At 41.1% G+C, this 26200-nt stretch overlaps 1 protein-coding gene across 17 annotated transcripts in view; it reads left to right on the plus strand.

The window, feature by feature from the left end:
• PTPN5 (protein tyrosine phosphatase non-receptor type 5) overlaps window positions 1–26200 on the plus strand; it is a 77692-nt gene that overhangs the window by 11743 nt on the left and 39749 nt on the right. For all 17 annotated transcript variants that reach the window (XM_071427794.1, XM_071427788.1, XM_071427782.1 and 14 more), the window contains exon 2: window positions 11469–11579. In XM_071427794.1, coding sequence (XP_071283895.1) covers window positions 11480–11579 — 100 coding nt within the window. In that variant the 5' untranslated portion in view covers window positions 11469–11479. The remainder of the gene's footprint in view (window positions 1–11468; window positions 11580–26200) is intronic.

Raw genomic sequence — 26200 nt, forward strand, 5'->3', positions numbered from 1 at the left:
AAGAGGGTCTTACATAAATGCCTTTGCTGACCTGTATTTCTGTGTCTATGTGATATCATATCTGTGGACATGTTGTTAACTACTGCATAGGAAAGGAAAAGTGAGAAATCAAATCAGTTCCAGGGCTGGAGGAAGTCAGCATCCCTTTTAGTTGTATGCAGCTCATCATTTCTAAGCAAGGTTTAGCATCTTCACAAAACTTGGATCTAGATCACTTCAGCCATTACCCCAAAATGAAGCTTGGTTTTTCTTCACGTTGAACTTGGATGGCAGAGGGAACAAGGTCAGACTATGTGGTGTTGGCTGGTAAGAAGGAAAATTTCAAGGTCTGTCCACACAGGCATAGGTGTTTTTTTCTGTCTGAAAGAATTTTGATACTCAACTGAGAGGAAAAAAGTTGCTCTTCTGTTTTGGTTTGAAGTGGTGTCTAGGGAAGAGGAAAACAGTGTTGGCAGCAGCTTCATTTGCTTTGAGCACTATGCCTGTCTATTCCCTGGAGAACTCATTAATTTTTAAGGCTGTGGCAGCAATAGGCTAAATGGATACAGCAGTGATACCCTGATGGTTTGAGATAGTGCATTCATCCTTTTGGGATAAGCAGTTTTGCTTCCTGCAGAGATTGTGTGGCACCCCAAGATCACTGGGTCAGTCTAACCTGAGAAGTCAGCTGTTTAGCAAACAGGAAGATGCCATTTGGTGTAATAATGGAAACAAGAAAACTGTTCTTTTTAGAGCATTCTCTGCTCTCTGAATCCTCTTAAGATTCATTTACCCTGCTACTAAACTACACCTGTTTGTAGAAAAGGGTTTATGTAAGAAGGTCAGGCTCTTGCCTGATGGTTTATGCTGGGCAGACAATAGTGTGTGAAAGACAAGATTCTGAGTTACATTGATTTCTGCTCAGTAATTGCTAGTCAGGATGAGTGTTGATTGTTGACTTACAGAGTCTTAATGTTGTGAATGGATAAGCTTTTCATACTTGGATATGTTAAAGGTGGTCATGTTTCAGGTACATGTATGTATGGCTCAATGTCCAAATAATTAACAAAATCAAATAAAATTAAGACAATACTGGCCTACCGTGGGAAATCTTATATCAGACAGGGTGGGGAGCTCCTGAGTCCTGACCTAGGAACTGAGTTGTTGTACTCAGCTTCCTTTCTTAGAAAGACACAGCAGACTGTCACTGCCTTCCGAGGCACAGCCTGGACTCTATGAGAAACTTGTGACTTTTTAGAATGGGTAGGTGTAGGGGGATAGAATATAAGAAAATAAAGATAGTGTAGAAAGTAATCTTACCCCTAAGGAGTTGCAGCTGGGCCAATTATCAAAGATTAGGAACAGGCCTGACTTTAACAGGCCACAACTGTAACCAGTGAGAAGAAGAGTGCTATAAGAGAGTGGGTGGCTGGGTGAGAGGGGAACTGGAGTCTGTGGCTGCTTTGTGAAGGAGAAAGAGTCAGTGCTCTGAGGAGATGCCCACAAGAAACACCCAGAAGGTATGGAACATTTGTGATAAGGAGACAACAGTATGGAACCCCTGTGATAAGATGACAACAGGTAGGTGCTTCAAAGGGGCAGTAATCAGTGCTGGGCTGCAATAAACAAGCAGGGGAGGCTGTGGCACAGCCCTGGAGACTCCATACCTGTTTGTTGTCACTTGTTACACAGCCACTATGGATGGGGCAGGATAGAATGGGGATCCTTGCATGTCCCACTGTTGGGGCTGGGTTCATGAGTGGGACGGCCCTGGCTGCAGCTGAGGCCTGATGCACTCTGTGGGCAGTTCTTGGGTACATGTGCACAGCTGTGAAGGTACCAGAAGTATTGAAGGATACAGGAGGCATTTAGGACAGTGAAGGATGGAGGCAGTCAACTGATGGATTTCCATTTGGTACTGAAAGCACTCAGTGGCTTTACTTTGAGCTTACCATCCTTACTTTTAACCCTCCTGGCCTTACTTGAGTACTGAGATGATTTAATGCAGTTGTGGGTGGTCATGAAATGCCTCTGCCTGCCCTGTCCATTCTCTTAACAATGTCTAATGCTGCTTCCTCTCTGCGCTATTGCAATCCATTTCCAAGAACTGGAAGTCAGAAGCAGTCTGTTCCAGCTGATGGGGCTGGAAACTGTGGGGGCTCCAAATTAGATGCTAGATAGCTTCTAGTTAAAAAAAACAATGCCAAGATACCGTGAAATACTCCTCATATAAACATCAAGGGGAGAGTAATGCTCCATGTAATGCAAATTATATTCAGTGTGTAAAGCTCTTATATGTACTGTATATTTCATCATGTTTGCAAGTTTATAGTGCTTATCTTCTAGGCCCTGCACTGTAAACATCATTGGCCCTGTGATGGAAGAATGATCAAGTTCTTTAATGCAAGAATAACAGAGGAAGTATAGATGGACAGTGATCCAGACCACAAAAACAGCTTCATGCTTTTAGACTCATGGATATAAATGTGAACTCAGACACTGGGGATCCCTCATTATGTGGGGGGATGCTTGCAACTTGTGTCCCACTGAGATTAGACTCAGGGGCACTTACTACCTGCCTTAAATGCCTGCTAAAATGTTTTCTGCCTTTGAAACTTGTAATGGTTCAAAGCTGCTCCTTTTTATTTTTTTTTTCAAATTTTAATTTATTTTTTATTTTTAGATTTAAAACACAAAATTAAATCTACTGTGGCACTAGCACTTCCCCCCCACCTCCCTCCCAGAGTCTCTCTTCTTGGACTGGAACCCTGTATATAATTTTTCAGTAAGTTCCTGGTTGCTTTTGCTAACATATGAGGGATTTAAAACCTAAATGCTGGCAAAACCTTAACTAGCCTATTGCAAATGTGTCACTATTCATTAAGGACTCTCTAGGGTGCAGTATGTTCCTTGGTGGATTGGCTTCCTGGAAATTTAATGGCAGTTTGTGAATTGGCATCCAATTTTGTTTTTAGTCTATCTCCTGCTACTATAGAAAGCAATTTTGGTTCTGATAATTTGAGATGTTCTGTTTTGCTTTGCTTTACTTTCATGTTGTACTTTAGGCAGGAGGATGAGTCAGCTTGTGTGATCTTTGAGAAATAGTACAAAGAAAGATTTCTTTGAGTCCACTTACTCTTCTAGAAATTAAGCAAGATATTTATGCCCAGCCATCAGTAACCAGTTGCATTCCTATCTCACCTGTTGGTAAAGCTCAATTAAGTTTAGAAAAGGCACCTGAGACTTGTGTGTAATTCTAGCTTTACTTCTTTCCAGTAATTTTATGGGGGTTGAAATAAGAACTATAGGGTGCTGTGGGATTTACTTAGTTCCTGGTATATCTGAAGGGGAGATTATTTTGCTTCATCACATTAAAGTGTTGAATTGTTTTTATTGTGGAATGTTACAACATTCTGCAGTACTTACACAATGTCCATACAGCATTTTTGTGCAATAATTTTCTAAAAAACTTCATGTGTGGGCATAGTCATTCTGGAGTAGTTATTATTTAAACACTCATCCTTTTATACTGTGACATAACCTGTATCTGTAGACAAAGTCATATTTGTTGCATAGTTTTGGGGACCTCCAGCTGTAAGACCCAAAGTAGCCTGTGTAGAAGAAGTTATTTTGTGTTGAACTGCTTAGAGAACATATCATCTTTCATAAGATCAAGCCTCCTTAAAAATTACCATTACCATTTTGTTTTTAGCTTGTTTCTTGTAAAATACTTTCCAGTTACTCTGCTCTTTGTTACTTTTGTGACCTGTACTCTGGCTCACCAGGAAGCACGCAGGCAGGCATACACCTTCTCTGAATCAGCTCAGAATTTCATGACCAGGGCTGCACCACTCGGATTGAGATTCATGTGGGTGGGAAGTGGCATTGTACCAGTGGTTAACTTATGGATAAAGAAAGGGGAAAGCTGCGGCTGTGCAAAGAAAGGGATGCAGAACTGAGTAAAACTGGTAAAAGGGTGACAGGCCACATGGCTGGACAATATCTCCTGTTTTCATATCAAATTTCTCTGATGCAGCTGCATTCTGCATCACAAGTGTCAGTGCTAATGGCCAGAAGGTGTTTGCTCTCTCTGTAGCCTCTTAGGAAGATGACCTTGAACGATTGTGGGGATTTTTGCTGGGGTTGTAAGACTGGACTCAAAACTGACTCTGTAGATCTGGTATTCTTAATACTCTCAGGAGTCCTAGGCAGAGGGATGTAGTAATTTCAATGCTTACTGTTGTGCTTTGTGAAACCTAGTGTGGGAATTGTCCTTCCTGCATGAAGACTGAGAACTAAGGGAACTATTGTGACCACTTGTAGTGGCAGGCTCTGTAGCAGAGTTTTTGTTTGTTATGTGGGAGGCTTGGATTTCAACAGTGCAGAATTTAATTTCCCCTTTTCACCGAGGTTGGGTTTTTACAGAACTGTAACTCTGTGTATCTTGCAGAATCTGCATGAGAGCAGAGCTGATTTGTGTTGAGACAGATCTCCCACACGGCTGTGAAAACAAGTGCACAAATTCAGAGTAGCTGGGTGTAAATCTGAAGTAACTGTCATGGAGATTGATGTTCTCTCTAGGAGTTAATCTAGATTTACATCAGGGAAACTGTGACCAGAATCTCCCAGGATTCATCTTCACTAGACTTTAGTAGCTCACTAAATTAATTGCTAATTAACTTGAGATGGTTGATTATTGTGGATGCTTCCCACATATTTCTTTTTACTGTCATCAAACCTAAAGACAGAGCTCCACAAGATCAGACCAGATCTTACCTGTTCTGAACTCCTGCTTGTCAAAAGCTGTTCCCTGCAGCAAGATATGAACACTGAGCAGAGTCAGCAGACATTACACAAGGAAGCAACTGCACTACAGTGCAGTCCTGGGGAATCTAAACTTGTGCACATTTGGGTCAAAACCAGTGGGGACACAGCAGCCCATATTGCTGAAGGCAGCTAGAATAAGCAAGGGGTTTAGAGAGATCCTGCAAGGTAGTCCCAGATTACCCTTAAGGCTGGCCTTGCCAGTTTCTAGAGTAGAGTACAGCAGTGTGAGACTTGTCCTTGATGTAAGTGCAGTAGTCAGTGAAGTGGTTTCAGCACTGAGGTATCCAAGCACTGGTGTGAGCTTCCTCCACTCAAAACACTTCTTCCCTTGCATGTCAGAAAGCAGGTGCTTTGGTGCTTTGTTAACTCTATACAAAGGAGGTTGTAATGTGAAGTATCTCATGGTAAAATACCAGCTCACAGTAGTCAATACATTGGAAAAAAAATGGCCAGAGCTATTCCTTCAAAGTCTGACAACACTGAGGCACCCTTACTCTTCAAATTTCACCATCAACGTGACACTAAAAAAGCACACCTTTCTTGTACATCTTCTGTATGGCTCAAATGAAATTGGGATCCCAAAAGGATGGGGTGTCTGATCCTGCTGTAGTCTGGGCAATGAAATTTTATGACAGCCTTACTCAAAAACTAAATTTAGGTCTGTTCCAGGGCCCTCCAGAACTGAGGCAGAGCAGGACAGTTAAAGCAAACCAGCTTGAGAACCTCTCATGCCCTTGAAAAATTGTGAAAGGATCTGTGCCAGGGCTGAAAGCAAAAATAAATTAGGTCTCTATTTAATAAAAAGTCCTTATTCTTAAATAAACATGTTGTTAGGTCCCAACAGGGAATGTGTCTAAACAGCATAAATTTAAAAGTTGCCCTTTCCTTTACAAATATGTTTAAGAACCTCCCAGTCCTTTACTTTGAACTGGTCTGCCAGCCTGCAGCTTGAACTGGGAGGGCCTGGTCACGCTGCCTGATGAACCTGCAGTGGAGATGTCAGGATACAACAAATGGGTGATCTTCTTCCTTGCCTGCGTGCCAAAGGGAAGGCATGGTGCCAAACAGATCTGCGCATTAGATGACTAACAGCTCCCACACTGCCAGTGTAGGCAGGGAATATGCAATGCAGCCACATATGTGTCTCAGAACCACACTGGGTGCTTTTTATTCTTAATGTTTGGTTTTGTTTTTAAATAGGAGTTCAGATCTTTGAGCAGGATGTTTATCTCTATGCACAGAAAACAATATTGGTCATAGCTTTTAATATACGATCAAGTTTTTAGAACGACCAGCTGATGTATCTGTTGAGAGTGACATCAGAATTTCAAGTAACTGCTATAAATGCTCTCTAGGATGGCTGTGCATATCATGTGTAATTTTCTGAGTTTACCTTTATTTAGTGGCTAGAAAATAGCTTTTTAAAGAAAGAAATTTTTTTGTTCTGTTCCAGTGGGAATATTGTTTTAACGCTTTGTATTTAATGTTTGGGTTCCTATTTAATTTTTTATTAATACTTTTGCCCTGATTGCATTTTGATCACTCTTTTTTGGGTAAAATTTGTGGGAGGTGTTCACAAAAATCATTATGCTGTAACAAAGGAGTTGAATTTCATTTGATACTTGCTTAGCCTTAGTTTTACAATGTACATGTGCATGTACAATGAGCTGAACCCCCAGGGAAGTCCTGTAAGCAGAGTGCAGTTCACCTCAGCATTTAATCTAGCAGTGAGCTTTCTCTGAAGAGGGTCCCCTTTTCTTTCCCCCAGTGATGGCTAATCCACACCTCACCCAATTAATTCATTTTCTGTCAGTTCTGCAAGCTGAAGCAGCCTTGCTGCTGCATGGATAGCTAATACAGAGGGATAGGATGCAGTAGAGGAAACTGAACAGGGTGAAACAAACCCCTCTGTTTCTGCAGCAGTGAAAGGTTACGTCATGCTAAATGCAACACCAAGTGAACCTCAAGTGTTGATGGTTTGAATGGTGGACTCATACAAATTTGTCAAGAAATATTAAGGACCCTCTGAGCTAAGCCACAGAATGGTGGGCATTCTCTTGAACTGAATCTGAAAAAAATGGAGAAGCAGGAAACCAAAGACAGACTCTCAAATCACTGAGATACAGAGCTGTGGCCTCACAACCAGTGATGATCCAGTGTTCAATGAAAAAACCTCTCTCATGCCCAGAGTTAGAATTTCTTCAAGCTTATCATGCTTTTTACTGGCATCTCATAAGGATACAGTATTGAGGAAAGCAGACTTACAGAGTACAGGTAGAGAAGAGCTGAAGTCCCCAGAGGTTTTCCAGGACATGTTTTCATTGACAGTGGCAGAATCTGTCAGTATCTATTTAGCACTGAGTAACTATCTGATGACAAACTAATTTTTGAGTTTAAGAAGTAACAAAGCCCTGTTTCCCTTACAGAGCTATTCAGTAGCCTGTGTAATATGGATTGGTCTCTATTTACTCTATTTTAGATGCCTGCTTCTTCTTTCTTGATTTCTAAGTTGACATCCAGATCCCTTGTCCCTCTTATGTTGGTTTTGCCAGTAAAAATTGCTCTCATGTGGACTAGCAGGAGGGGTCATGTGGAATGACTGGGATGGCAGCCCGTAGTGGGATAGAATATAAGAAAATAAAGATAGTGTAGAAAGTAATCTTACCCCTAAGGAGTTGCAGCTGGGCCAACTAGCAAAGATTAGGAACAGACCTGACTTTACCAGGCCACAGCTGTAACCAGTGAGAAGAAGAGAGCTATAAGAGAGTGGGTGGCTGGGTGAGAGGGGAACTGGAGTCAGTGGCTGCTTTGTGAAGAAGAAAGAGTCAGTGCTCTCAGGAGCTGCCCAGAGAAACACCAAGAAGGTATGGAACCTTTGTGATAAGGTGACAACAGTATGGAACCCCTGTGATAAGATGGCAACAGCAGTCCTCAGATAGTCAGCATTATATAAGCTGTGCTTTCCACCCAGGTGGTTAATTAAACTTGGCCTTCAGATCCCAAGACAGAAACCACTTATGTGCTCACTTCATTTTAATAACATTTTTTGTTCCGCTGCCCCAAGAGTCTTATCCCTGTCTTCTAGTTTGTCCATTCTCAAGAGGGAGAGAAGGGAATGTAAGGACAAAAGGAGAGTGTGTGGCTCCATGTAGTCTCATTTTGGGCAAATAGTCTTGTTTGGCGTTGTGGATTGAGTGAGGAAACATCTTACAACATTGCTATGGATTGTCTGAATGATATGTCCTTTAGAATAGGTGCTATATCCTTCCCAAAGAGGGAAAAAATGAAACTAGCAATAAACCATTTTATCATTCTGTATTCCATCTTCTGCAATTGCATTACTGTTCTGTGATGATGCTCCTGCAATTTAACCTGCTTTGTTACCCTGTCAGTGCCAGGGTATGTATACATATAATTGTGTGTACAATTTTTACTTGCATCTGGGCAGACCATGTCATTGTTTTCAGCAAGAATTAACTTGGTAACTTGAAAACTTGGGATTTTCCTCATACATAGCACAAGCTAAAGTCATTCTTGGTTCTATGTAGTCTGAGTGTGCTTCTGGGTATTTGCTACCAGGAATTTGGCAATTGCTTCTCAGTCCTCCATGACACATCCTTTAGGGGTATCACACAGGTCAAAATCAGGTGTGAAGTCTTCTCTTAACTTGGAGCCTGGTTTTGCTGGCACTTTTGCACATGAGTGAGTGCTCCTGTGGCTGGCTGTAGCTGCTTGTGTCAGAATAACAAAGGACACACCAGAGTTTCAAAAGGAAGGTCGTGCAGTTGTGTTGCCTTTATTGTCTAATGTGAGTGGCTTTCTGTAAAGCTATTTGGCCTTGAAGGTTTTCCTTGTAGTCAAAGGCAGATGGAATGATGTGTTCAACATCAGTGTATAGTAGGTGTAAAATACTGCCAGGTCTCAGCATTATTTTTGCATCAGTTTTGCACTGATAACAACTGCAAGGTGTAAGTTAATTGAAAATAAGCCTTTACCTATTTCAGAGGCAGGAGTGATTCCTGCCTTGCTTTAGTGATATTTTTCTTTGATCATTCACGTGCTGTTGGAGAGGCAGAAATGCAGGACATATTAGGCAATAGATGGGTATTTCTTTCACTGGTGTAAAACTACACCTGTCCCTAAATTAAACAATGGGAAGAGAGGAAGCAGAGGAGGAATGCTTGAGTTTGGAGGCAGTGTAAATTATTATTAATAATTTATTATATTAATAAGAATTAAGTCTGAAGTCTGGCAAGGCACCTGCACTGAATGCAGAATACAACAGTAGAATATAGTTTAGGAAGAGGCAACTCTACTTTCTAGAAGAGTACAGATCTTCAACATTAATTCTTATTTGTTTGGCCTCTCTGGAAATGTTGTGATACCTAGTTCTTTGTACACAGTGTGTAAAGAAAACAGTTATATACCAGTATTTGAATATTGTCGTGAACTGCAGGCACCAAGGGAGGTCAAACAAAGCATTTGGGGCTACTGTCATTGTAACACTCTATGCTAAAAACTGTGTGTGGTTGGGTTGCCTTGTGTAACCACAGTAACTAAATGCAAACATTCTTTCTCTGCTTTTTCAAAAGTACAAACCACTTCTGGCTTGAATCTTGTCTTGTCTTGAATCTTAGCTCTTGTCTTCTGCTTGCAGTGGACTGAGGGCATGCAGAGTTAATTACATTTCCATTTAGCAGAAGCGATAACCTTTGCTTGCTGGGGCAACCTGTTCAGATACCAGAGCCCTTTGTGTCAAGACAAGAAGTGCTGTGTAGAAAGGTATAACATCCTTTATTAGATCGCTAATAAGGTGCAGTTTAGGGATGCAATTTGGCCTTCAGTAGCGAGCCAAAAGACACAAAGTCCAAGAAATCCAGTTACTTCTTGGTTCTGCACCTCACAGTCGTTCTGCTGGAGGGACATGAGAGCATTACAAAACCTGTTTCTCAGGAGTTGTTGCACACAACTAGCAATTATGTCCTTGACAAGTTTGAGGGGCAGTGGAGGTGCTGATGATAGATTCAGAACTGTCCACACCATCTTTTCATGGGGCTTTTAAGTTGTTTTTAGTAGCACTTGCTCTGTAAAAGAAGGTTGACTTTGGGACTCGCCTGCAACGCATCTTTTCTGGTTTGAGCTTGGGTAGGAGAGATCACATCAGAAAACTAACTTAACAAAAACATCTAGCTGAAAATAATCAGTGCTAATATTTTCCTGGGAAGGAAGGAGAGGTGTTTCTAAGTGACTATGAAAGTATAAATACCATCTGTATGATGTATTCTTATTATTTTCTGGTTTTAGGAATAACTTTGGGATTGTGTTTGGAGACTCACTGTGTACACAGACAGTAATTCTTATTCTTGGACTTACAATGTTTGTATTACTACAAGTGAAACAGACAGCATGTATGCAGGCCTTTGCAGCCAGTTTCATCCCTTAGTAATCCTGTCCTGGGTAGCAGAGGATAGCTTAGTGCTCTAAGATGTGCTATATTGCATCAGGAGATTTTTTGAGGAGTGCCTCACACATTACTCTGCTGTTTTGCTTTTACCTAGATGGTGTCCTCTTGTGTACTGGTGTCTTCTAAGGATGTGACTTAGTTTTAAATGTTCTTTAACATACAACTGTGCTGCTCTATATGCAGGGAGCACCTTGTGTCCCAGTGGCAGAGATATGGTCTGCATATCTAAGTAATCTGGGATTTATTAGCCTGTTCAGAACCAGAAAGATCATTTTCTAGTCAAAGGATTTTAACAGTACCTCTGTAGGAGAGAACACTTCAGAATTTAGCTCTTTAAACTCATGTTCTTAGGAGATTTCTTGATTGGGTTTGTGAGGCACAGAGTACTGGTATCAATATAAAGAGTTTTGTTTGTCTCTGTGGACTTTGGAAGAGGTTGAATGAACTGGCCTAATGTTCACAGTGCAAGGTCCTTTAGAAGTAGATGACAAATCACATAAGCTTCGAAGGCAGAGCACTTTATCATCTGGACAAAAAAGGCATCTCTGGCCTCTCCTTTAGCTGAATGTGTGAAGGAGGAAAAAGTCCTTGCAGTTTGTTAGGGGTGAATTTCTGTCCACCTGCCTGCATGATCCTCTGCCCATGTTTTTGCCATGCTTTTACTGGTATGTTGGGCACATGGTCTCTGAGGTTGTGATGGACTGTTCCCAAATTATGTGTTCAGTTAGCCCCACTGTGTGATAAGTATGACACATTCAACAGTCCTTCACAAAAAAAGGGCTTTTGTCTTTTAAGCCCTCTTGGAGATTTTAGTGAAATGGGAAGTCATGATTTCAGCTGAAGGCTTTTCCCATATGGTGCAGATGGCTCCTAAGAGAGCTTAGTTTATGGATTGCCTCCTTTTCCTTAAATATTAAAACATTTTATGGTACGTACCCTTTGGTTCTGGTAGATTGCAGTTCCTTTACGTAGGTAATAAGCAAAAGCACGTTCATCACTGATAATATGGCAATATATTTGATCTCCTTTCCATGTTTCACCTCACCCCACACATTAGTGGGTTGACTCTTTCTTTATGGATGAGCAGCTCGTCACGGTCTTTTAGAATTTATTGTCAAGAAGAACTGTGTGTAAAAGCCCTGAATGGTTCTTAGACATCTGATAGCGTTAAAGCTTAAAATTTTCCTTTATTTTTCAGGATTCTAGTGCATGAAGGACGTAAATGATAATCCCAGAGGACCATCTGTCCTGGAGCAGGCATTGGAACCAAGTTACTATGTGACTGAAAGGACTGAGTGCAAGTCAGATGGTAAGTAAGACAAGGAAGATGAGAATTATCATGCTGTCACTTCAGTACAGATGAAAAACACTGCCATACAGTCCTTAAGAACTTATCCTAATTTTCAGGTTTTAAGTATTTTGCAAAGCCTAGTTAGCATGAAAGGTAGCTTTTGGTAAGTCTTTTCATGGTGGAGTATATATTTTAGCCTAGCTGTGGTTCTCACATCATTCAGAGTCCATTTTACCTCCACTGTCTACTTGATGCCTATGCAATTCTTTCTAGATTGGAATTCTAAGGTGACCTAGAGGATTAAGCCTTTGTCTCTTAAAAGCTCTTTGGGAAGTCCTTTCAAATCCAGTCCATAGCTGTTTCAAGCATTTTTTCTTCTTTCTTTATAACTGATTCATGGTAAACTGTAAATAAATTAGTTTTGTTTAATCATCAAGGAAGTAGGTGTTTTCAAGCCATTCTGGACTTGTTTCTAAACATATTCTGTCTCTTACAGGAAAGTGTTTCCTGTCTGCATAGTGAGGGCTCTTAGAGCAACTAGGGCTTTGAATCCTGCATCCAGTGTAGATAAACCTTTTTTGGTTTTATTGGTTGGTTACCTGATTTATTTACTGGTTGCAGTTAATGCTGCCCCTGGACTGGCCTTTGGAACCTCCTTGCAGACTGTTGCAGTTTCTGGTTGTTTTTATGCTGGAGGAGCCAGTGCATCTGACGTGGGTGGGCCCTTGGTATCAACTCCCCTCTGCAATGAAGACCCAGCTTGTGGAAAGAGGATGCTGAAAACCTTCATTAGGGGATGTTTGGAGGGCAAAAGCATGTGCTCTATGCAAATAAGCTGTGGGGGAATGAGTTCTTTATGTATAATTTACTGTTAAAAAAACCTTTGAGGTGTAATCTTATTTATGCAAGAATCCTGAAAAACTTCAGGTAACTTAGAGGTATTATTCCTGGGCATTCCCATGTTCTTTACAAATAAGGGGTCAGATTTGGACAATTGAAAATCAATGTCTGCCCCTCATTTGATTTGACTGAAAGGCAGAAAGGAGGTGCTGTCATTTCTGTAAGCTCAGAGAGTCATGTTAGCGTTACACATTTTGGTGTTTTTTACAAACTTGTCCAGATCATTTGAGGTCAGGGTTAAACCAAGGCCATGAAACATCAATGAGATGGTGAGGTTTTTATTGACGTGGTGGGTAATTATGCAAAATAATTGCAAGTCTCATTGTGTTAGGACATGTGCAAACATACAATAAATGACAAATACACATTTTGCCTCAAAGCACTTATTCTTGATAGTTTGGCATAAGTAAAAGCATGATAATTTGTTACATGACACTTATAGACTATATTAATTTCAAAGCAAGACATGAGCACCATTCTGCTGCTATACAAACCAAGGAATTCAGAAGTCACTCCACTGTGCTTATCCAATTTATCCCCTTACTGAAATTTGTAGTAAAATGTAGTTAAAAGTACAGAGTTAAGGTAAATTTGTTCCATCCACCAACACAGAAACCACACCCCCTCTGTTTTTAGCTGGATAGCTAAAAAAAAATTTATGTGCTATGAATCCAGTATATGATTCTTAGGGCTACTGAGTATGTTCAGAGCTCTTCCATGTTTCACTTTCTATTTCCCATCCGCCAATATGACTGCTTTTGGGGGAAAATGTGTGAATGGTTCTGGCAGAATAGCACTATTTATTTATTAATTATTACTTTTTCTCCTCCTGGTTTATAAGGGTCTTCACTTCTTCCCCTTGTGTCTTTGCTTAGTCTTTGACCCTGCCCTTCTCTCATCTTGAGGCCAAAATACCCAGTGTTCGTGCACTGAGCCTGCAGGTTGTTCATAGAAAAGATCTTTAATCCAGCAGTGAATACTGGCTTACACTTTATATGTGGGCAACACAAAGGGAAGTTTTTCAAGCAGTTTTGTTTTTATTGCAGAGTAAGGCGTGGGTAGTTCTGCCTTGCAGAAAAGCTTAGCCTGGAACAACCTGGTGTGGGAGGGGAGAAAGAAAAGATCGACAATCATTTAACATGTGACATCAAAGTGGAATAGTTCCAGCAAAGAAACTGTGCTGAAACTTCCCAACTGAATGTGAGTTGAAGGTCATGCACTTTCCTGTTAACTTGGTAGAGCCAGCATGGAAGCATTGCTAAAGCAACATGGGAGGAATTCTGTGTCTGGAGGCTACCCCTGGCAAGTGTGCTTGATGAAAATTACCCTGGAAAGGCCTCAGTCTGAGGTGGCTGAGCAGACTGCACAAGATGCAAAGGCACTTAAAAAGTATCAGTGATGCTAATTTCAGCAAAGGCTCAGGTGTAAAAAATTTAAATCCATCTCTTTAATCTGATGGAAGACGCTCCAATGAATGCTTGAAGTAGAAATCATTCTCCAGGCATTGTCATAGGACTGTAGACTGGCCCTTGTTTCAAATTTGGCAAAGAAAAGGCTAAAAAAAGTTCAGCTGTCAGAAACACAATGATAAACTTCAGCATTGCATAAAATACAATGCAGAGTGTGGCCAAAGGTCACTTCAATGTTGTAGTGCTTAGGTTGAGCAATCAATTACATTCATACAAAGAAAATATTGCTTGCATTGCAGGGCATAGGAGCTAATGAGGAACTTCTAAGGCATGGCTTGATTAGGGTAGGTTGGAGGGCAAATTAAAATTCTGGAAGATTTCTTTGGAAACTCTTAGAATGTGTTTATGCCAGCCAATTAATACAGATGGTGAAGCCATAAAATTATGGACTAGATTGAAAAATGGTCATTTTAAATAATCATAAGTCCACTTTATTTCACTGAACTGCTTCATGTTTGCATGCTCACATCCAGCACAGTGCATGAAGCAAAAACCAGAGTGAGTGAAATGAAGCTGGATGGTGTTTCTGGAGGCTTGAAAAGTTTGCTGTAGCTGCACGACAGAGCCACGAGCTGCTCTTGTGCGGGTGGGAAAGAGGATACAGATGAAAGAGGTCACATGAGTCTGTGGGGATGAGCAAAATTAACATGCTATTTCTGAAGGAGTGTGCACTTGGGTTGACAGTTTGAATTTGAAGCCTTTCAGTCAAATCTTTATTAAAGCAAGTTTATTCTGCAGAGTGTACACAAAACACTGTAGAAACTTAAACCAATTAAAATCTCAGTTAATCTCTTAATAGCATTTAAGAATCAGAGAGATGATGAGGATGAGGCAGTTTGCAGTGCCAAGGAACACTCCCTACAAGTCAGGGACCCTGATTTCAATCAAGAGTTAAATTGAAAATCAGTCCATTCTTTTTGACAAGCATCTGTCTGGTAAATTATCATGTGCCAGTTTTAGTTCTATGGTCCTATTGATTTAAATAGTTCTATTGATTTAGAACAGTTTTAATACAGTTTCTTTCAGTATTATCATATCTTTATTAAGGGCTGGATAAGTTCTTGGGTTTTGGGGGATTTTTTTCTGTTAATCCTTTTTACACTTGATCCTTTCTCAAGCTAGACAGGCGGTGAGTTGACTTGATGATCTTCACTCTCCTTCTGCACTCTGTGTAAAATTATCTTGCTTCACACTAAGTAAAGGTAATTGGTAAACTGGCATTTGTAATTTAAAGGCTTGAACCTGTTGGTGCTCCCTGATGTATGTTTACTCCTCTGCCAGCCCTGTTAGCTCAGCACAGCAGTCACAACATCAAGGATATCTTATTGTTGAATACCCAGGGTATTACTTTGCTATTCACACTGGGATTTCATATGGCATTTAAGGGAACTCATTATTTGCTTTCTGAAGAAGTTCCAGTGAAAGCTGGAATTTTTCTATACCTTTCAGGCATACTGCATGAAAACACAACAGAATCATTTGCTGATGTGTTCCTGGGTTTCACTCTTCAAACCTTAATACAAGAATATAATTTGAAAAGTTTAATGATGTACAGAGAATGATGAGCATATACTGAAAAAACATTGGGACATAATTAATATGATAAGATCCAGGACCTCTAGCAGGCAGGCAGCTGTATTTCAGAGGTAGATCACAGAGTCTGGGGTTCTTAAAACATTTTCTATACATCCCTATGGAGATTGGTATCCTAAATCCAAGGTGAAAATACATTCCACTGTGTTTCCACTGCTACACGGGCAGCAAAATATATCTCTGGGCTGTCATTGCCCTCCAGGGATTATTCAGGGCTGTTCTGCCAATCCTCCTTTCATCATTCATATTGGGACAGTTGTCCCCTCATTGCTCATGCCTCTGTGTGTAGGTCCTACCTTTTAAGCATGTTTTTTGGCAATACAGACTGTCACAGAATATAAATTTGGCCAGGTGTGCTTTGTTAGAGTGAGGTCTGGTGGCACCAACTATTTGTTTTTGCCTTCCTGTGTTCTGGTGAAGGAAATATGGGCATATGGACCTGAGGAGAGCAACAGCAAACTCCAGTTACAGCCCTGCTCCAGATGGTCACAGGGTGAAGGACTGTGGTTGTAGTTTGTTCCTGCTGTGCAGTCAGATGTAGATGTGGCAGCCTGTGCATCATGACACAAAAGAGGTGGGGCACGGGGGGATATACCCTGAAGTTGCATTGCTCACCTGGGCATGTCTACCTGTAAGGCCATGTTCCACCCCTGTGAGAGCTGACAGAACTGGAGTTCTGTTAGCCCCTGGCCAGCACAGTAACTCTTCCCCATGTGGGACTTGCTATGCTTTTGTGCAGGTGCAAATAGCATAAACGTCACTTGCAGTGTAAGATTTGGAATGCGGGGCTGTCCTCACACTGCCCAGTTTGTAGTATTTGATGTTCTCCCAACTGTACCTGTATTTTCTTAATTGTGAGTGACAGCAGACACATTTATGTGCTGTATTCACAGGCATAATTAAAAGAAAGCAAAAGCACGTGGTAGGCAGCAGTTTGAAAACCATGTCAGTCTCAGTTTCAAAAACAACCCTGTGGTGTTCTCTCACTGTCAGTGTAATCCATATTTTTAAGCTGCTTTTGAAAATGAAACTTGGGCCTATCTTTTGAGGAACAATTATTGTTTCAGCAGAACTAGGGCTCTATCTAGGGGCATTGGAGCTTTTGAAAATTTTCCTAGGCCTTTCAAAAATCTGGCCTCTTGATGCCCTAAGTCTGTTAGGCATGAGAAACCCACTATCATGTTTCCCACTAGAAAAATGAATCAAAATTGTGCCTGACTTCTGCGGCTTCATGCCTGAAAATTTTAAGACTCACAGTTGTAATTGGGAAATAGCAATCACCAAAAAGTCTAACCATATTTTTTTTTCTGTTTCAGAGTTTAGAGCAAGATTATTTCAGAGGAGAGGGAGGGAAGACTCTCTTAATTCTGAGGTTATTTAATCCCCAAGAGGAAGGAAGTTTTCAGTATGCTGTACTTCTTGCATATGCTACCTTGTTTGAGTTGAGCTACTGCCAGATGCTGTTTTTAGTCTCCACTCAGTCCTTCTGTCAGGCTTTTCACACTCCTCCTCCTCCTCCTGTGGGCTTCTCTTCTATGGCCTTGTATTTATTTTCCTTCTTTCCTCTCTTATCAGATATTCTCTTTTCCATTAATCCCAAACATACACCTTCTTTTGCCATCTGTGTTTTATCTTCTCCTTTCTCTGCTTATTGTTGCAAATTGATTGTCTAGTGGTTTTGTAGGACCGAGTTTAATGCCGTAGAACACACATTAAGTAAAAAATACTGTAGAGTATCCCTGCTTCAGGGATGTGACATCCAAAACAGTGAAGTATTTTGCACATGTTGTTACATACTAAATTATATGCATGCCTCATGGGCACTGGTTTGGTTTGGTGCACTAACTGATTAATTAATGGACAAACTAATCATAGCTGAAATAAGCTGAAAATCAGCCTGGTAAAACAATTAGTCATTTTTGAGAACAGAACTCTGCTGACATGTCACATGGTCCATATGCAACAGCTTTATTAACTTATTTTTCTAAGTGTGTTCTTCAGCAACAGGGACTGTCACAGAAGATAATTTTGACACCCTTTGGAAATTGTTGCCACCATATCTCAATCCTCTACTGTTTCTGGAGATCATGGTTTCTTGACCTATGCCTTACTAGCTTGCTGACTGAGGTTTCATGTTTCCTTATGCCTGCTGGTGATATCACCATGGGGAAGTACAAGAAGTCTCAATGGACAAAGTACTTCAGTAAGGACAGCGTTAAGAGGTGAGCAGTTGTGGAGTGCTAACCTCAAGAATTAGGGGTTTTAATGGTGAAATGTTTTCTTCATTGCATCACTGTTCTGTCTTGGAAAAGAAATCTTGGGAACCTAAGACTTGCTGTGTTTGTTAATCTTATCTCTTTCCACCTACACATGGTCTCTGATCTGTGTTAAGATCTGGGCCTTCTCTGTATCTTCACAAGGAAAACTCTAAAAGGAGAGAGGAGGGACTGCAAGGATTGACAAGTTAGAAACACTGATGGAGAGCAGGCATTGGCTTGTGCTTGGCTGAAGCAGTCTCCCAACCCTGCTAGCTGAGAAGAGTTGTCAAAGAAGAGAAGATCATGGTATGGTCTCACCCATTAGATTTGTTAGATTTCCAACTGCAGTGTGTTGCACCAGGAGATTTGGTTGAATGCAGCTTGAGAGTTCCCCGTGGCTCTTTCACCACAAAATGAACTTTCCAACTGAGATCTTGCTGTGTTGCAAAAAGGGAGTCATAGTCAAGCATGTTATTGAAAAATAGAACAGGAAGGGGAGTGAAGCTTCCTTTGGAGCATTCAGAGTGGAACTGAGGAGCTTAAACTCTCAGTTTAAGTGGAGAAAGGAGAGATTCAGGCACTCCATGAGAGGAACATGGAGCTCTTCAAAAGAAGAGTAAATACTGACAGGTTTGACTCTTTTGCAGTACATTTTCACAACATCTGTCAAGCTTCCTTTAAAAATACCCAGCCAGCTCTAGCTTGACTGTGGATGTTTTTCACACTTCCCAGTGTATGGAATTGGCATTTGAATTTCACAAACAAATCTACCGGCTTATTAAATTCATCCACCTGCTCATGCAAATGGCAACGCAGTAGGTTGAGTTTGTTCTCATGTGTTTTTCATCCCAGTTTTTTGGTTGTCATTTAAGCTTACAGAGTCTATTCTGCTCAGGTCCCATGATTTGCTGTATCCTATATAATTTCATCCTTGGGATTGCACCCACCACTGCAGTATGTGGTAGCACTGGGTCGTTTGGCTGTTCTCCCCATGGGGTCTGAATGCCTCTTCCCTGTGAGCTGTAGGCTTTCTGTGTGCTGCACCCCATGCTGTGGCAGCAAGCTGCCTGGATATTACTATGTTGTGGTTCTTTGCACCTACCAAAGAGTTTAAAAGGTGTCCTTAATGACATGGATCTGCTATTGCTTTATTTTCAACTCAGCTGTTTAGCTAAAAGAATGTGTTATTCAAAAGAGCAATTTCACCTGAAAGTAAAAGGCCAAATGAAATTTTTTTTTTAGTCCCAACAATAGATGCCATTTGCTGTTAATGATTGCCACCATGGCACACTTTAAGTGAGAACAAACATACTACCTCCCTCCAATACACACAAGGCTTTTTCCAAACAGATTTATTCATTAAGCATATGTTCAAAGACTACAGCTATTACCACTTTTAAATAGAACCATTTTTTCATTGCTTTTCATAGAAAAAATACTACAGTGTTGTGAAAAACCTGTTAATGTTCCAGATTCAATTAACTAACATATTCTAGCAAAAGTCCTTTCTACTCAGGTTGTTTAACAATAGAAAAATAAATACTGTGTGTTGGAGGCTGACCTTCAAATGACAGTCCAAAGCTGCTGCTTTGCACAGTCTTTAGCAGTTTGAATGCCTTTACCTCTGTGTATGCCAAAAAGGTCTCTTACAGAAATTGAAGAGAACCTGATTAGACTGTCAGACTCGGTCCTAACTTCCTTGCACAGGCAACATATCAGCTGAAACAGGTCAAAGTTTTATCTGACCAATTTTGCAGCCTTTTGATAAGAGGGATGGCACTCCTGAAAGACACTAAATGCCTTCCATTTTTGTATGCCTTCTGTGGGAGACAAAGACAAATACAGTCCTATTTTTCAGAATAGGTTATTTTTCTTTCTGTCAGGTTTGTGCAGGCATTCTCAAAATGGCCTCTTTTAGCTTCCTGTGTGCTCACTGGTACTGATAGGTTCTGAATGTTCTTTGCCAGCATACTGAAGAGCCTGTGTTATTTTTCTGTACAGAAAAATGCTTTGGCAACAGCTGTAAGGTGAAGCTTCCTTTATTCTTGAGGCTTTTTTACACACTACTAAAGTGCTACTCCTATTGGATGCACATATGGATTTAGGGATGCTGTTGTCTGTTCAGCTGATAAGATCATTTCAAGATCTGTGGAGATGAAAGGATGAACTATGATGTTACAGTTATCCCTCAAAATAGGACTTGATACTGCCCTGCTTACTCTTTTGTCTTCTGTGCCTCTGCTCAGCATATCTGAAATAGATCACAGGGCTTCTACCTGGCCCATGGATAAAATGTTGCTCTTTCCCATTCTTTTTATGATCTTTCCAGCATAAATAATGCTATTGTGGTGATTTGACCTTTGCAAGAGGCCAGGCACCCACCAAAGCCACTCTCCCTGCTACTCTGAACTGCATAAGGAAGGGAAAATATAACAAGTGGCTGATGAGTTGAGATAAGGACTGGGAGAGATCACTCCCCAGTTACTGTCACAGGCAAAACTCAGGGAAATTAGTTGAATTTATTGCCAATCAAAATCAGAGCAGATAATGAGAAGTAAAACAAGTCTCAAAAACACCTTCCTCCTACCCCTCCCTCCTTGGTCTTAACTTCATTCCTGCTTCTCTATCTCCTCTCTCTTATTGGTTCAGGGAGATGGAGAATGGGGGTTATCATTCAGTTCATCTCATGTTGTTTCTGCCTCTGCTTCCTCCTCAGGAAAAAGAGTTCTTCCCCTTCTCCAGCATGTGGTCCCTCCCTCCCAAGGGGGGCACTCCTCCAATAACCCCTCCGGTGTGAGCCCTCCCCATGGGCTGCAGTCCCTCATGAACTGCTCCAGTGTGGGTTCCTGCCAGCAGCTGTGGTCCCTTGGGAGCAGGCTGCTCCAGTATGGGCTCCTCTCTCCTTGGCTCTGCAGGCCCCCCTGCTCCAGCATGGGCTGATCATGGAGTCACAACCTTCTTTTGGGCATGTGCCTGCTCTGCCATGGGCTCCTCCAGAGGCTGCAGGCAGATCTCTGCTCCTCCATGGGCTGCAGGGGAATCCCAGCTCTGGCACCTCCTGCCCCTCCTGCACTGACCCAGGTGTCTGCAGGGCTGCTCCTCTCAGATAGTCTCCCTCCATTCTTCCATAGCCATTCAGCATTTGCTTCTGTGCCCTCACTTTATTCTCCTCAAACAGATTATCCCAGCAGCATTCCTACCATCTGATGTGCTTGGCCTTGGCCAGCTGGCTGGCATTAGAGCTGTCAGACATGGGGAAGCTTCTCAAAGGAAGCCATCCTTGTACCCTCTCCCCCCCCCCCCCACACCCTGCTACCAAAACCTTCTACACAAACCCTCAGGAAAGGACCAAGCAGTTTTGTTGTATGTAATTGTCATTTGGAGATGAGAGGTGCAAACAAAAAAAATTCTTTTAGTAGAATCTTAAGCTAATGTGTGGAGGAAGACAGAGGTGGGGTGGTTTGGAAGTGCTGCTCTGGTCTTTAGAAGCTAAGAATGAGATTTACAAGATTACTCAGTACTTTATTCTTCATATTGAAGTCAAGTGTGGGAGGAGACTTGGTATGAGGCGTTTGGCATCTCCTGTTAATGCAGATGAAGTGTTCTGGATAGCATAGCAGAAATACAGCTCTGTGGATGAAATCTTTCTTCCCATTGACATATACTGTCACCCACACTTCAGAAAGAGCATCCTAAGGGAAGCAATTGACTACTCAAATTCCAAAATATGCAATATACACAGCGTATTTCAACATGGAGACAAAACTGTGGGACAACTAGGAGTCTGTAAGAATAAGTTTGGTGCCTTTGTGGTGACCTGAATTATAAATGTTATGAAATCAGGAGCTTCTGAAAAGAAAGAAATGCTCCAATCAAGACCTGACAAAACGATGTTTTTTAATAGTCCAAATTTGTGTTGCATAGTTGAGGAGCTAAATTCCTGTCTTTTCATCCTCAGAATAGGACACACTATGATGGCTTTTATACCTGAAGCATGGGGAGGTTTTAAGTGTGCCTCCCACACATGCAGCATACCTGCACCTGCTTCCATGCAAGCTCAGATCATTGTCATTTCTGCAACATTTGCTGGAGTACAGAATGAAAATCCCCAGGCTGTCTGTGATCCCAGTCTGGAGCCAGAAGTAGAAATGCTCTGCTGATGCATGACCCAAAATGGTGTTTGCTTGCCAGCTTGGTGACCTGTTGATTAATGTCAGCTCTTGCTACAGTGACTCAACATGAGGCTGTGTGATGTGAGGTGGAGTGGAGCCTTGGGATGCATGAGTCCATGATAGGTTTGTTTCTCTGGGTTGTTTTGTAGAGTGAAGCTCAGGATTGCAGACAAGTGGTGCAAAATCCTCCCGGAAGAATTGTAAAGCTCATCACCAGCATGTGCTTTTTTTGCGTCACCTTCTCCAACAGAGAGCTGTAACAACTTGTGCATGTCTGCTTATCTATCTAGACAAAACATTGCTCAGTGCATGTTTCCTCCCTGGGAAGAGGATGAGAAGACAAGCTGTTGCATCTTTTTAGTTTACTATTTAAGGCTGTGTATCTGTGTTGATGAGCACATACAGGAACCCAGATAGACTAGACCCAGGACTATTACCACTTTCTACTCGAATTGTTCACTTTTTGTGTTCCTGTGTGATAGCTAGGGAGAAGGACAGCTTAAAACTATTGCTCCTGTGACATTTTAGTAACCTAAGCATGCCTGTAACATGAAGGGACTGCAGTTACAGAGGTAGCAGAGTACTGAACTGGAAACAATGTTATTTAATTGTGCTGTGTTTCCATTAGGGCCCATAACAGTGTAGCCCTGAGTTGAAATAAGGCTCTGATACAGAGACAAAATTGGTCCTGTTTGTGGATGTCCACACTCTTATCTCTACAAGTATTTATTTCAAAGATTAATTCGAGGGTCTGAGTGATAGTGTTGCATTCTGAGGCAGCCAAACTGTGCAAGCATAGCCTTTTTAAATGCGTGAAAGAAACCAAAATGCTTATACTTGGCATAATACCCTTGGGGCTTGTATCAGGTTTGTGGCTGAAGATGATTGTTGGGACTGGTCTTGATATAATTTACTTTGCTCAGGAAAGAGAATGTCTTTGAAATGAATGTGATAGTGGCTTTCCTAAAGGATTTTTTTGTGAAGGCTCCAGGCATAAGATTTGAGTCACTTAGTAAAGCAGGCTATCCCCAAATGAATGACATCAAAACATTCCCATCTGAACCTGGCAGGAAGCCAGCAAATCACCCCTCTGCTTCAAGGTGCAAACCTTCTCATTCACCAGATAGAAAGCAGATCTAATACATAAAGAATACCAGGCCAGTCACTGAGGAGACATTAGAAACACACAGTGGTATTAGCATAATGACTGTAGAAGTACTCTAAAATTTATTAAGAAAAGAAATATCCTTCTTATTTTTTTTTTCAACAATAGCAGTGTGGCAACACCAATTCAGATTGTAGTGGTATGAATAGCAAATACTTTCAAAAGTGTGTGACACCAGAATATGCTTGTTTCTTTTCATTGTCAGAGTCACTCTTTTATTGAAGAGGATGTTTGTCTGGTTCTTAAATTATTGCTATTCTTTGATTATGCATTCAGGCACATTTAAGTATATCCTGTAGTTAAAGTGTAAAGGCACAAAAGTTATAATTAGGGTTTGAAAGGGGACAGTTGGTTATCCTGTTTCAGAGAGTTCGAGCCTGTACATTTTGCTCTGCATTGCTGCACCACTGACAGTTCTCGCTGCCTGTGCAAGGCTGATTCATGAGCAGTCAAAGCCTTTATCTCTTTAACTGTGGAATTACAGAGCTGCTTTGTGGGTTTCCATTTTCAGTGTTAAAGGGAGCTTGCAACCTGGGATTAATTTGGGACAACCAACTCCACTGAAAGTCAACTTGTGGTCTGTTTACAAAAGCTCAAGGCAGCTCCAAAATTATCACCAGGCACTTGAAATTGTTCAGTGAAGAAACCAGCATAAGAAAGAAATGTATTCTTTATTTTTAAAAATATTAAATTGTATCCAATATTCAGTGCTAATCAGATGGACCTTCTGTAAGAAGGTTAAGAGGAAAGGAGAAAAGACAAAATCAAACAAAAGAAGCTTTGAATTGAGCCCTGATTGAAAGATGGCAATTACTAATTATGTGTGGGTGAATTACAAGTTAATATTCAGTGTCTCTGCCCTCTGAGGGTCTGCATTCACTCAAGAGCTGTAATTTTGCACCATATTTAACATTTTGTTTTGAAGCAAACACTGCTCTAAGGGCCCTGGCCACCTTGAGAAATGGACAAAAGGAAAGAGGGCATTGCCTAACAACATATCTTGTGGTTAAGACCTGTGAGCATTAGGAGAGCCATTGTGTATTTGACTTAGTAGTGGGAGTATGATTTAGATGTGGACAAAGGCATAACTAGTCTTGTTCTGGGAATTAAGAGCAACTTCTCCATTATTAGTAGAGACATAGCAATTTGTAATGAGTGTAGGACCCTGGCAGTCAGACCCTACAGATGGTACAGTAGCTCCCATGTACTTCCCATATGGTTGCTTTATCTGACAGTCCCTTACTGCTTCTTGTGGCTCCTAGCGATTCCTCTTTGCTGTCTTTCCAGAGCAGAGAGCCCAAGGATTTTTTTTCTTGCTCCCATCTAAGTGAGGCTCACACCCAATTCAGAGTGGTGGCAGCTGAGGAATCCTGAGCTGCCTTTTCCTAGGAGCTCTGTTTCATATGAGCTGTTATGGACTACAGACTTGATGAGAGGATCAGGTAAATTACCTTTTCTCTTACTAAGTGGGTTAGATATATTATAAAGCAGTCAGTATCAGTGTATAGAACCCCAGGTATGAGAGGAGTGCTGTCTGGAACATCTGGTTTCTTCCAGAAAGGAAGGGTTTGGTGATAGATCAAATGAAGTCCCCCAGACTCACCCTTCAGTAAAACAAAATCTCTGGTGTCAGGCTGTATCCTTCCCCCTCCAGGGATGACTTCATAGGCTAGCATCCTGCCTTTTGAAATTGTCTTTTGCAAATTATTTTGATTATTTGTGACAAAAATGATTTTATGAAAGCAGGGGACTTTGAGAAGATTGAGTTTTACTTTTCTCTTTCCCATATTTCTTTTCCTCTGCAGTTATCATTTTTTCATGAACTATTTCTAGAGCAACCACTGCAGTGAGCTTCTCTGTGGAGTGGGCAGTGGAAGTAGATATTGAAAGACATTTTAATGCTATTCCACTTCACCCTCTGAGAGTGGATTTTGTCTTTGTATTTCAGGTCTGTAGAGCACGAGCACATTTGCAGAGATTTGCACTAGAATCACTAAAAAGTAAGACTGAACATTAGTTAATGTTAACTAATCTCCCTGTGAGATCCTTTCTCACAGGGAAGAACAGGCTTACTTACTTTTTTCAGAATCATTAATTGTGTTTAATAAAACAAAATCTTTATTTAGCTCTTTACAAGCCCTCAGTTTGTCTGCTAACAGTAGCAGTGGCTTAAACATTAGTCTGAAAATTGTTCTTGTAGTCTGAAAGCTAGTTTCAGAAGTGGTTTCTCAGAAATCAATTTAATAAATTAGGAAACTTCTGGGCATTTTCTTTTTTCAAGACTTACAAAATGTACTGTCCAGAATTCTAATCACAGAAAAAATACTACCTTGCTAATTTAATTAAATGCTTATTTCCATATGTACAACTCAACCTAAAGGTAATCTGGACCCTCTGTAATCATGATAAGCATGTTTCCCACCATTGCTAGTAGAAGCCCTTTTCTGCACAAGAATTTAACAGGTAGTAGGAGATGTTGGTTCTTGTTAGGCTTGAGTTTTATGGAAGCTGCAATAAAATGCCTAGGATTTTCTCTTCATCTTATTTCGTGATAAAAGTTGGAGCTGGTGGACATTTCCACTGCAGCAACTCAGCTGAAGATGCCCTTAGGAGCTGGAATCTATCCAGATGATATTTTCACTCATCATTGTGGCACTTCCCTGTGGCAGCCAGACAATTATGACACAGTAGCTGTTGGACTGTTGAAAAAAATCACAGCAACTTGAAAGCTCTTCTAAATCACAGCAAAGAGCCTTGTGCACACCCTGAAATTCACAGAACATATCGGCAAGCACGTAACATGGGTGACTGATTGGGAATCAAATGAGGTTTGCAGCTTGTTTGATGGCCAGACTCCTCTTGTTGAAGAAGAGAGGGGGAGGCAGTTTTTCTTGCAGCCTGATATTTGTCTTCTCCATCCCTCTCTAGCAGCTTGCAGTCTTGCTTTTTACGGTGACCCCACAGTACCATAATAATGGTCCTGGGTGAACATGAACATTTTTTCTGCCTTCACCTCTCTTTCTCTCCTCCCACCCATCCCAGATGAAGTGGCAGGTGGACTGAGTGGGAGCAGTGTGAACTC

This window comes from Agelaius tricolor, unplaced genomic scaffold, assembly GCF_023055355.1.
Source record: "Agelaius tricolor isolate 1412-34295 unplaced genomic scaffold, bAgeTri1.0.p SCAF_5, whole genome shotgun sequence".
In the NCBI taxonomy this organism is placed as follows: domain Eukaryota; kingdom Metazoa; phylum Chordata; class Aves; order Passeriformes; family Icteridae; genus Agelaius; species Agelaius tricolor.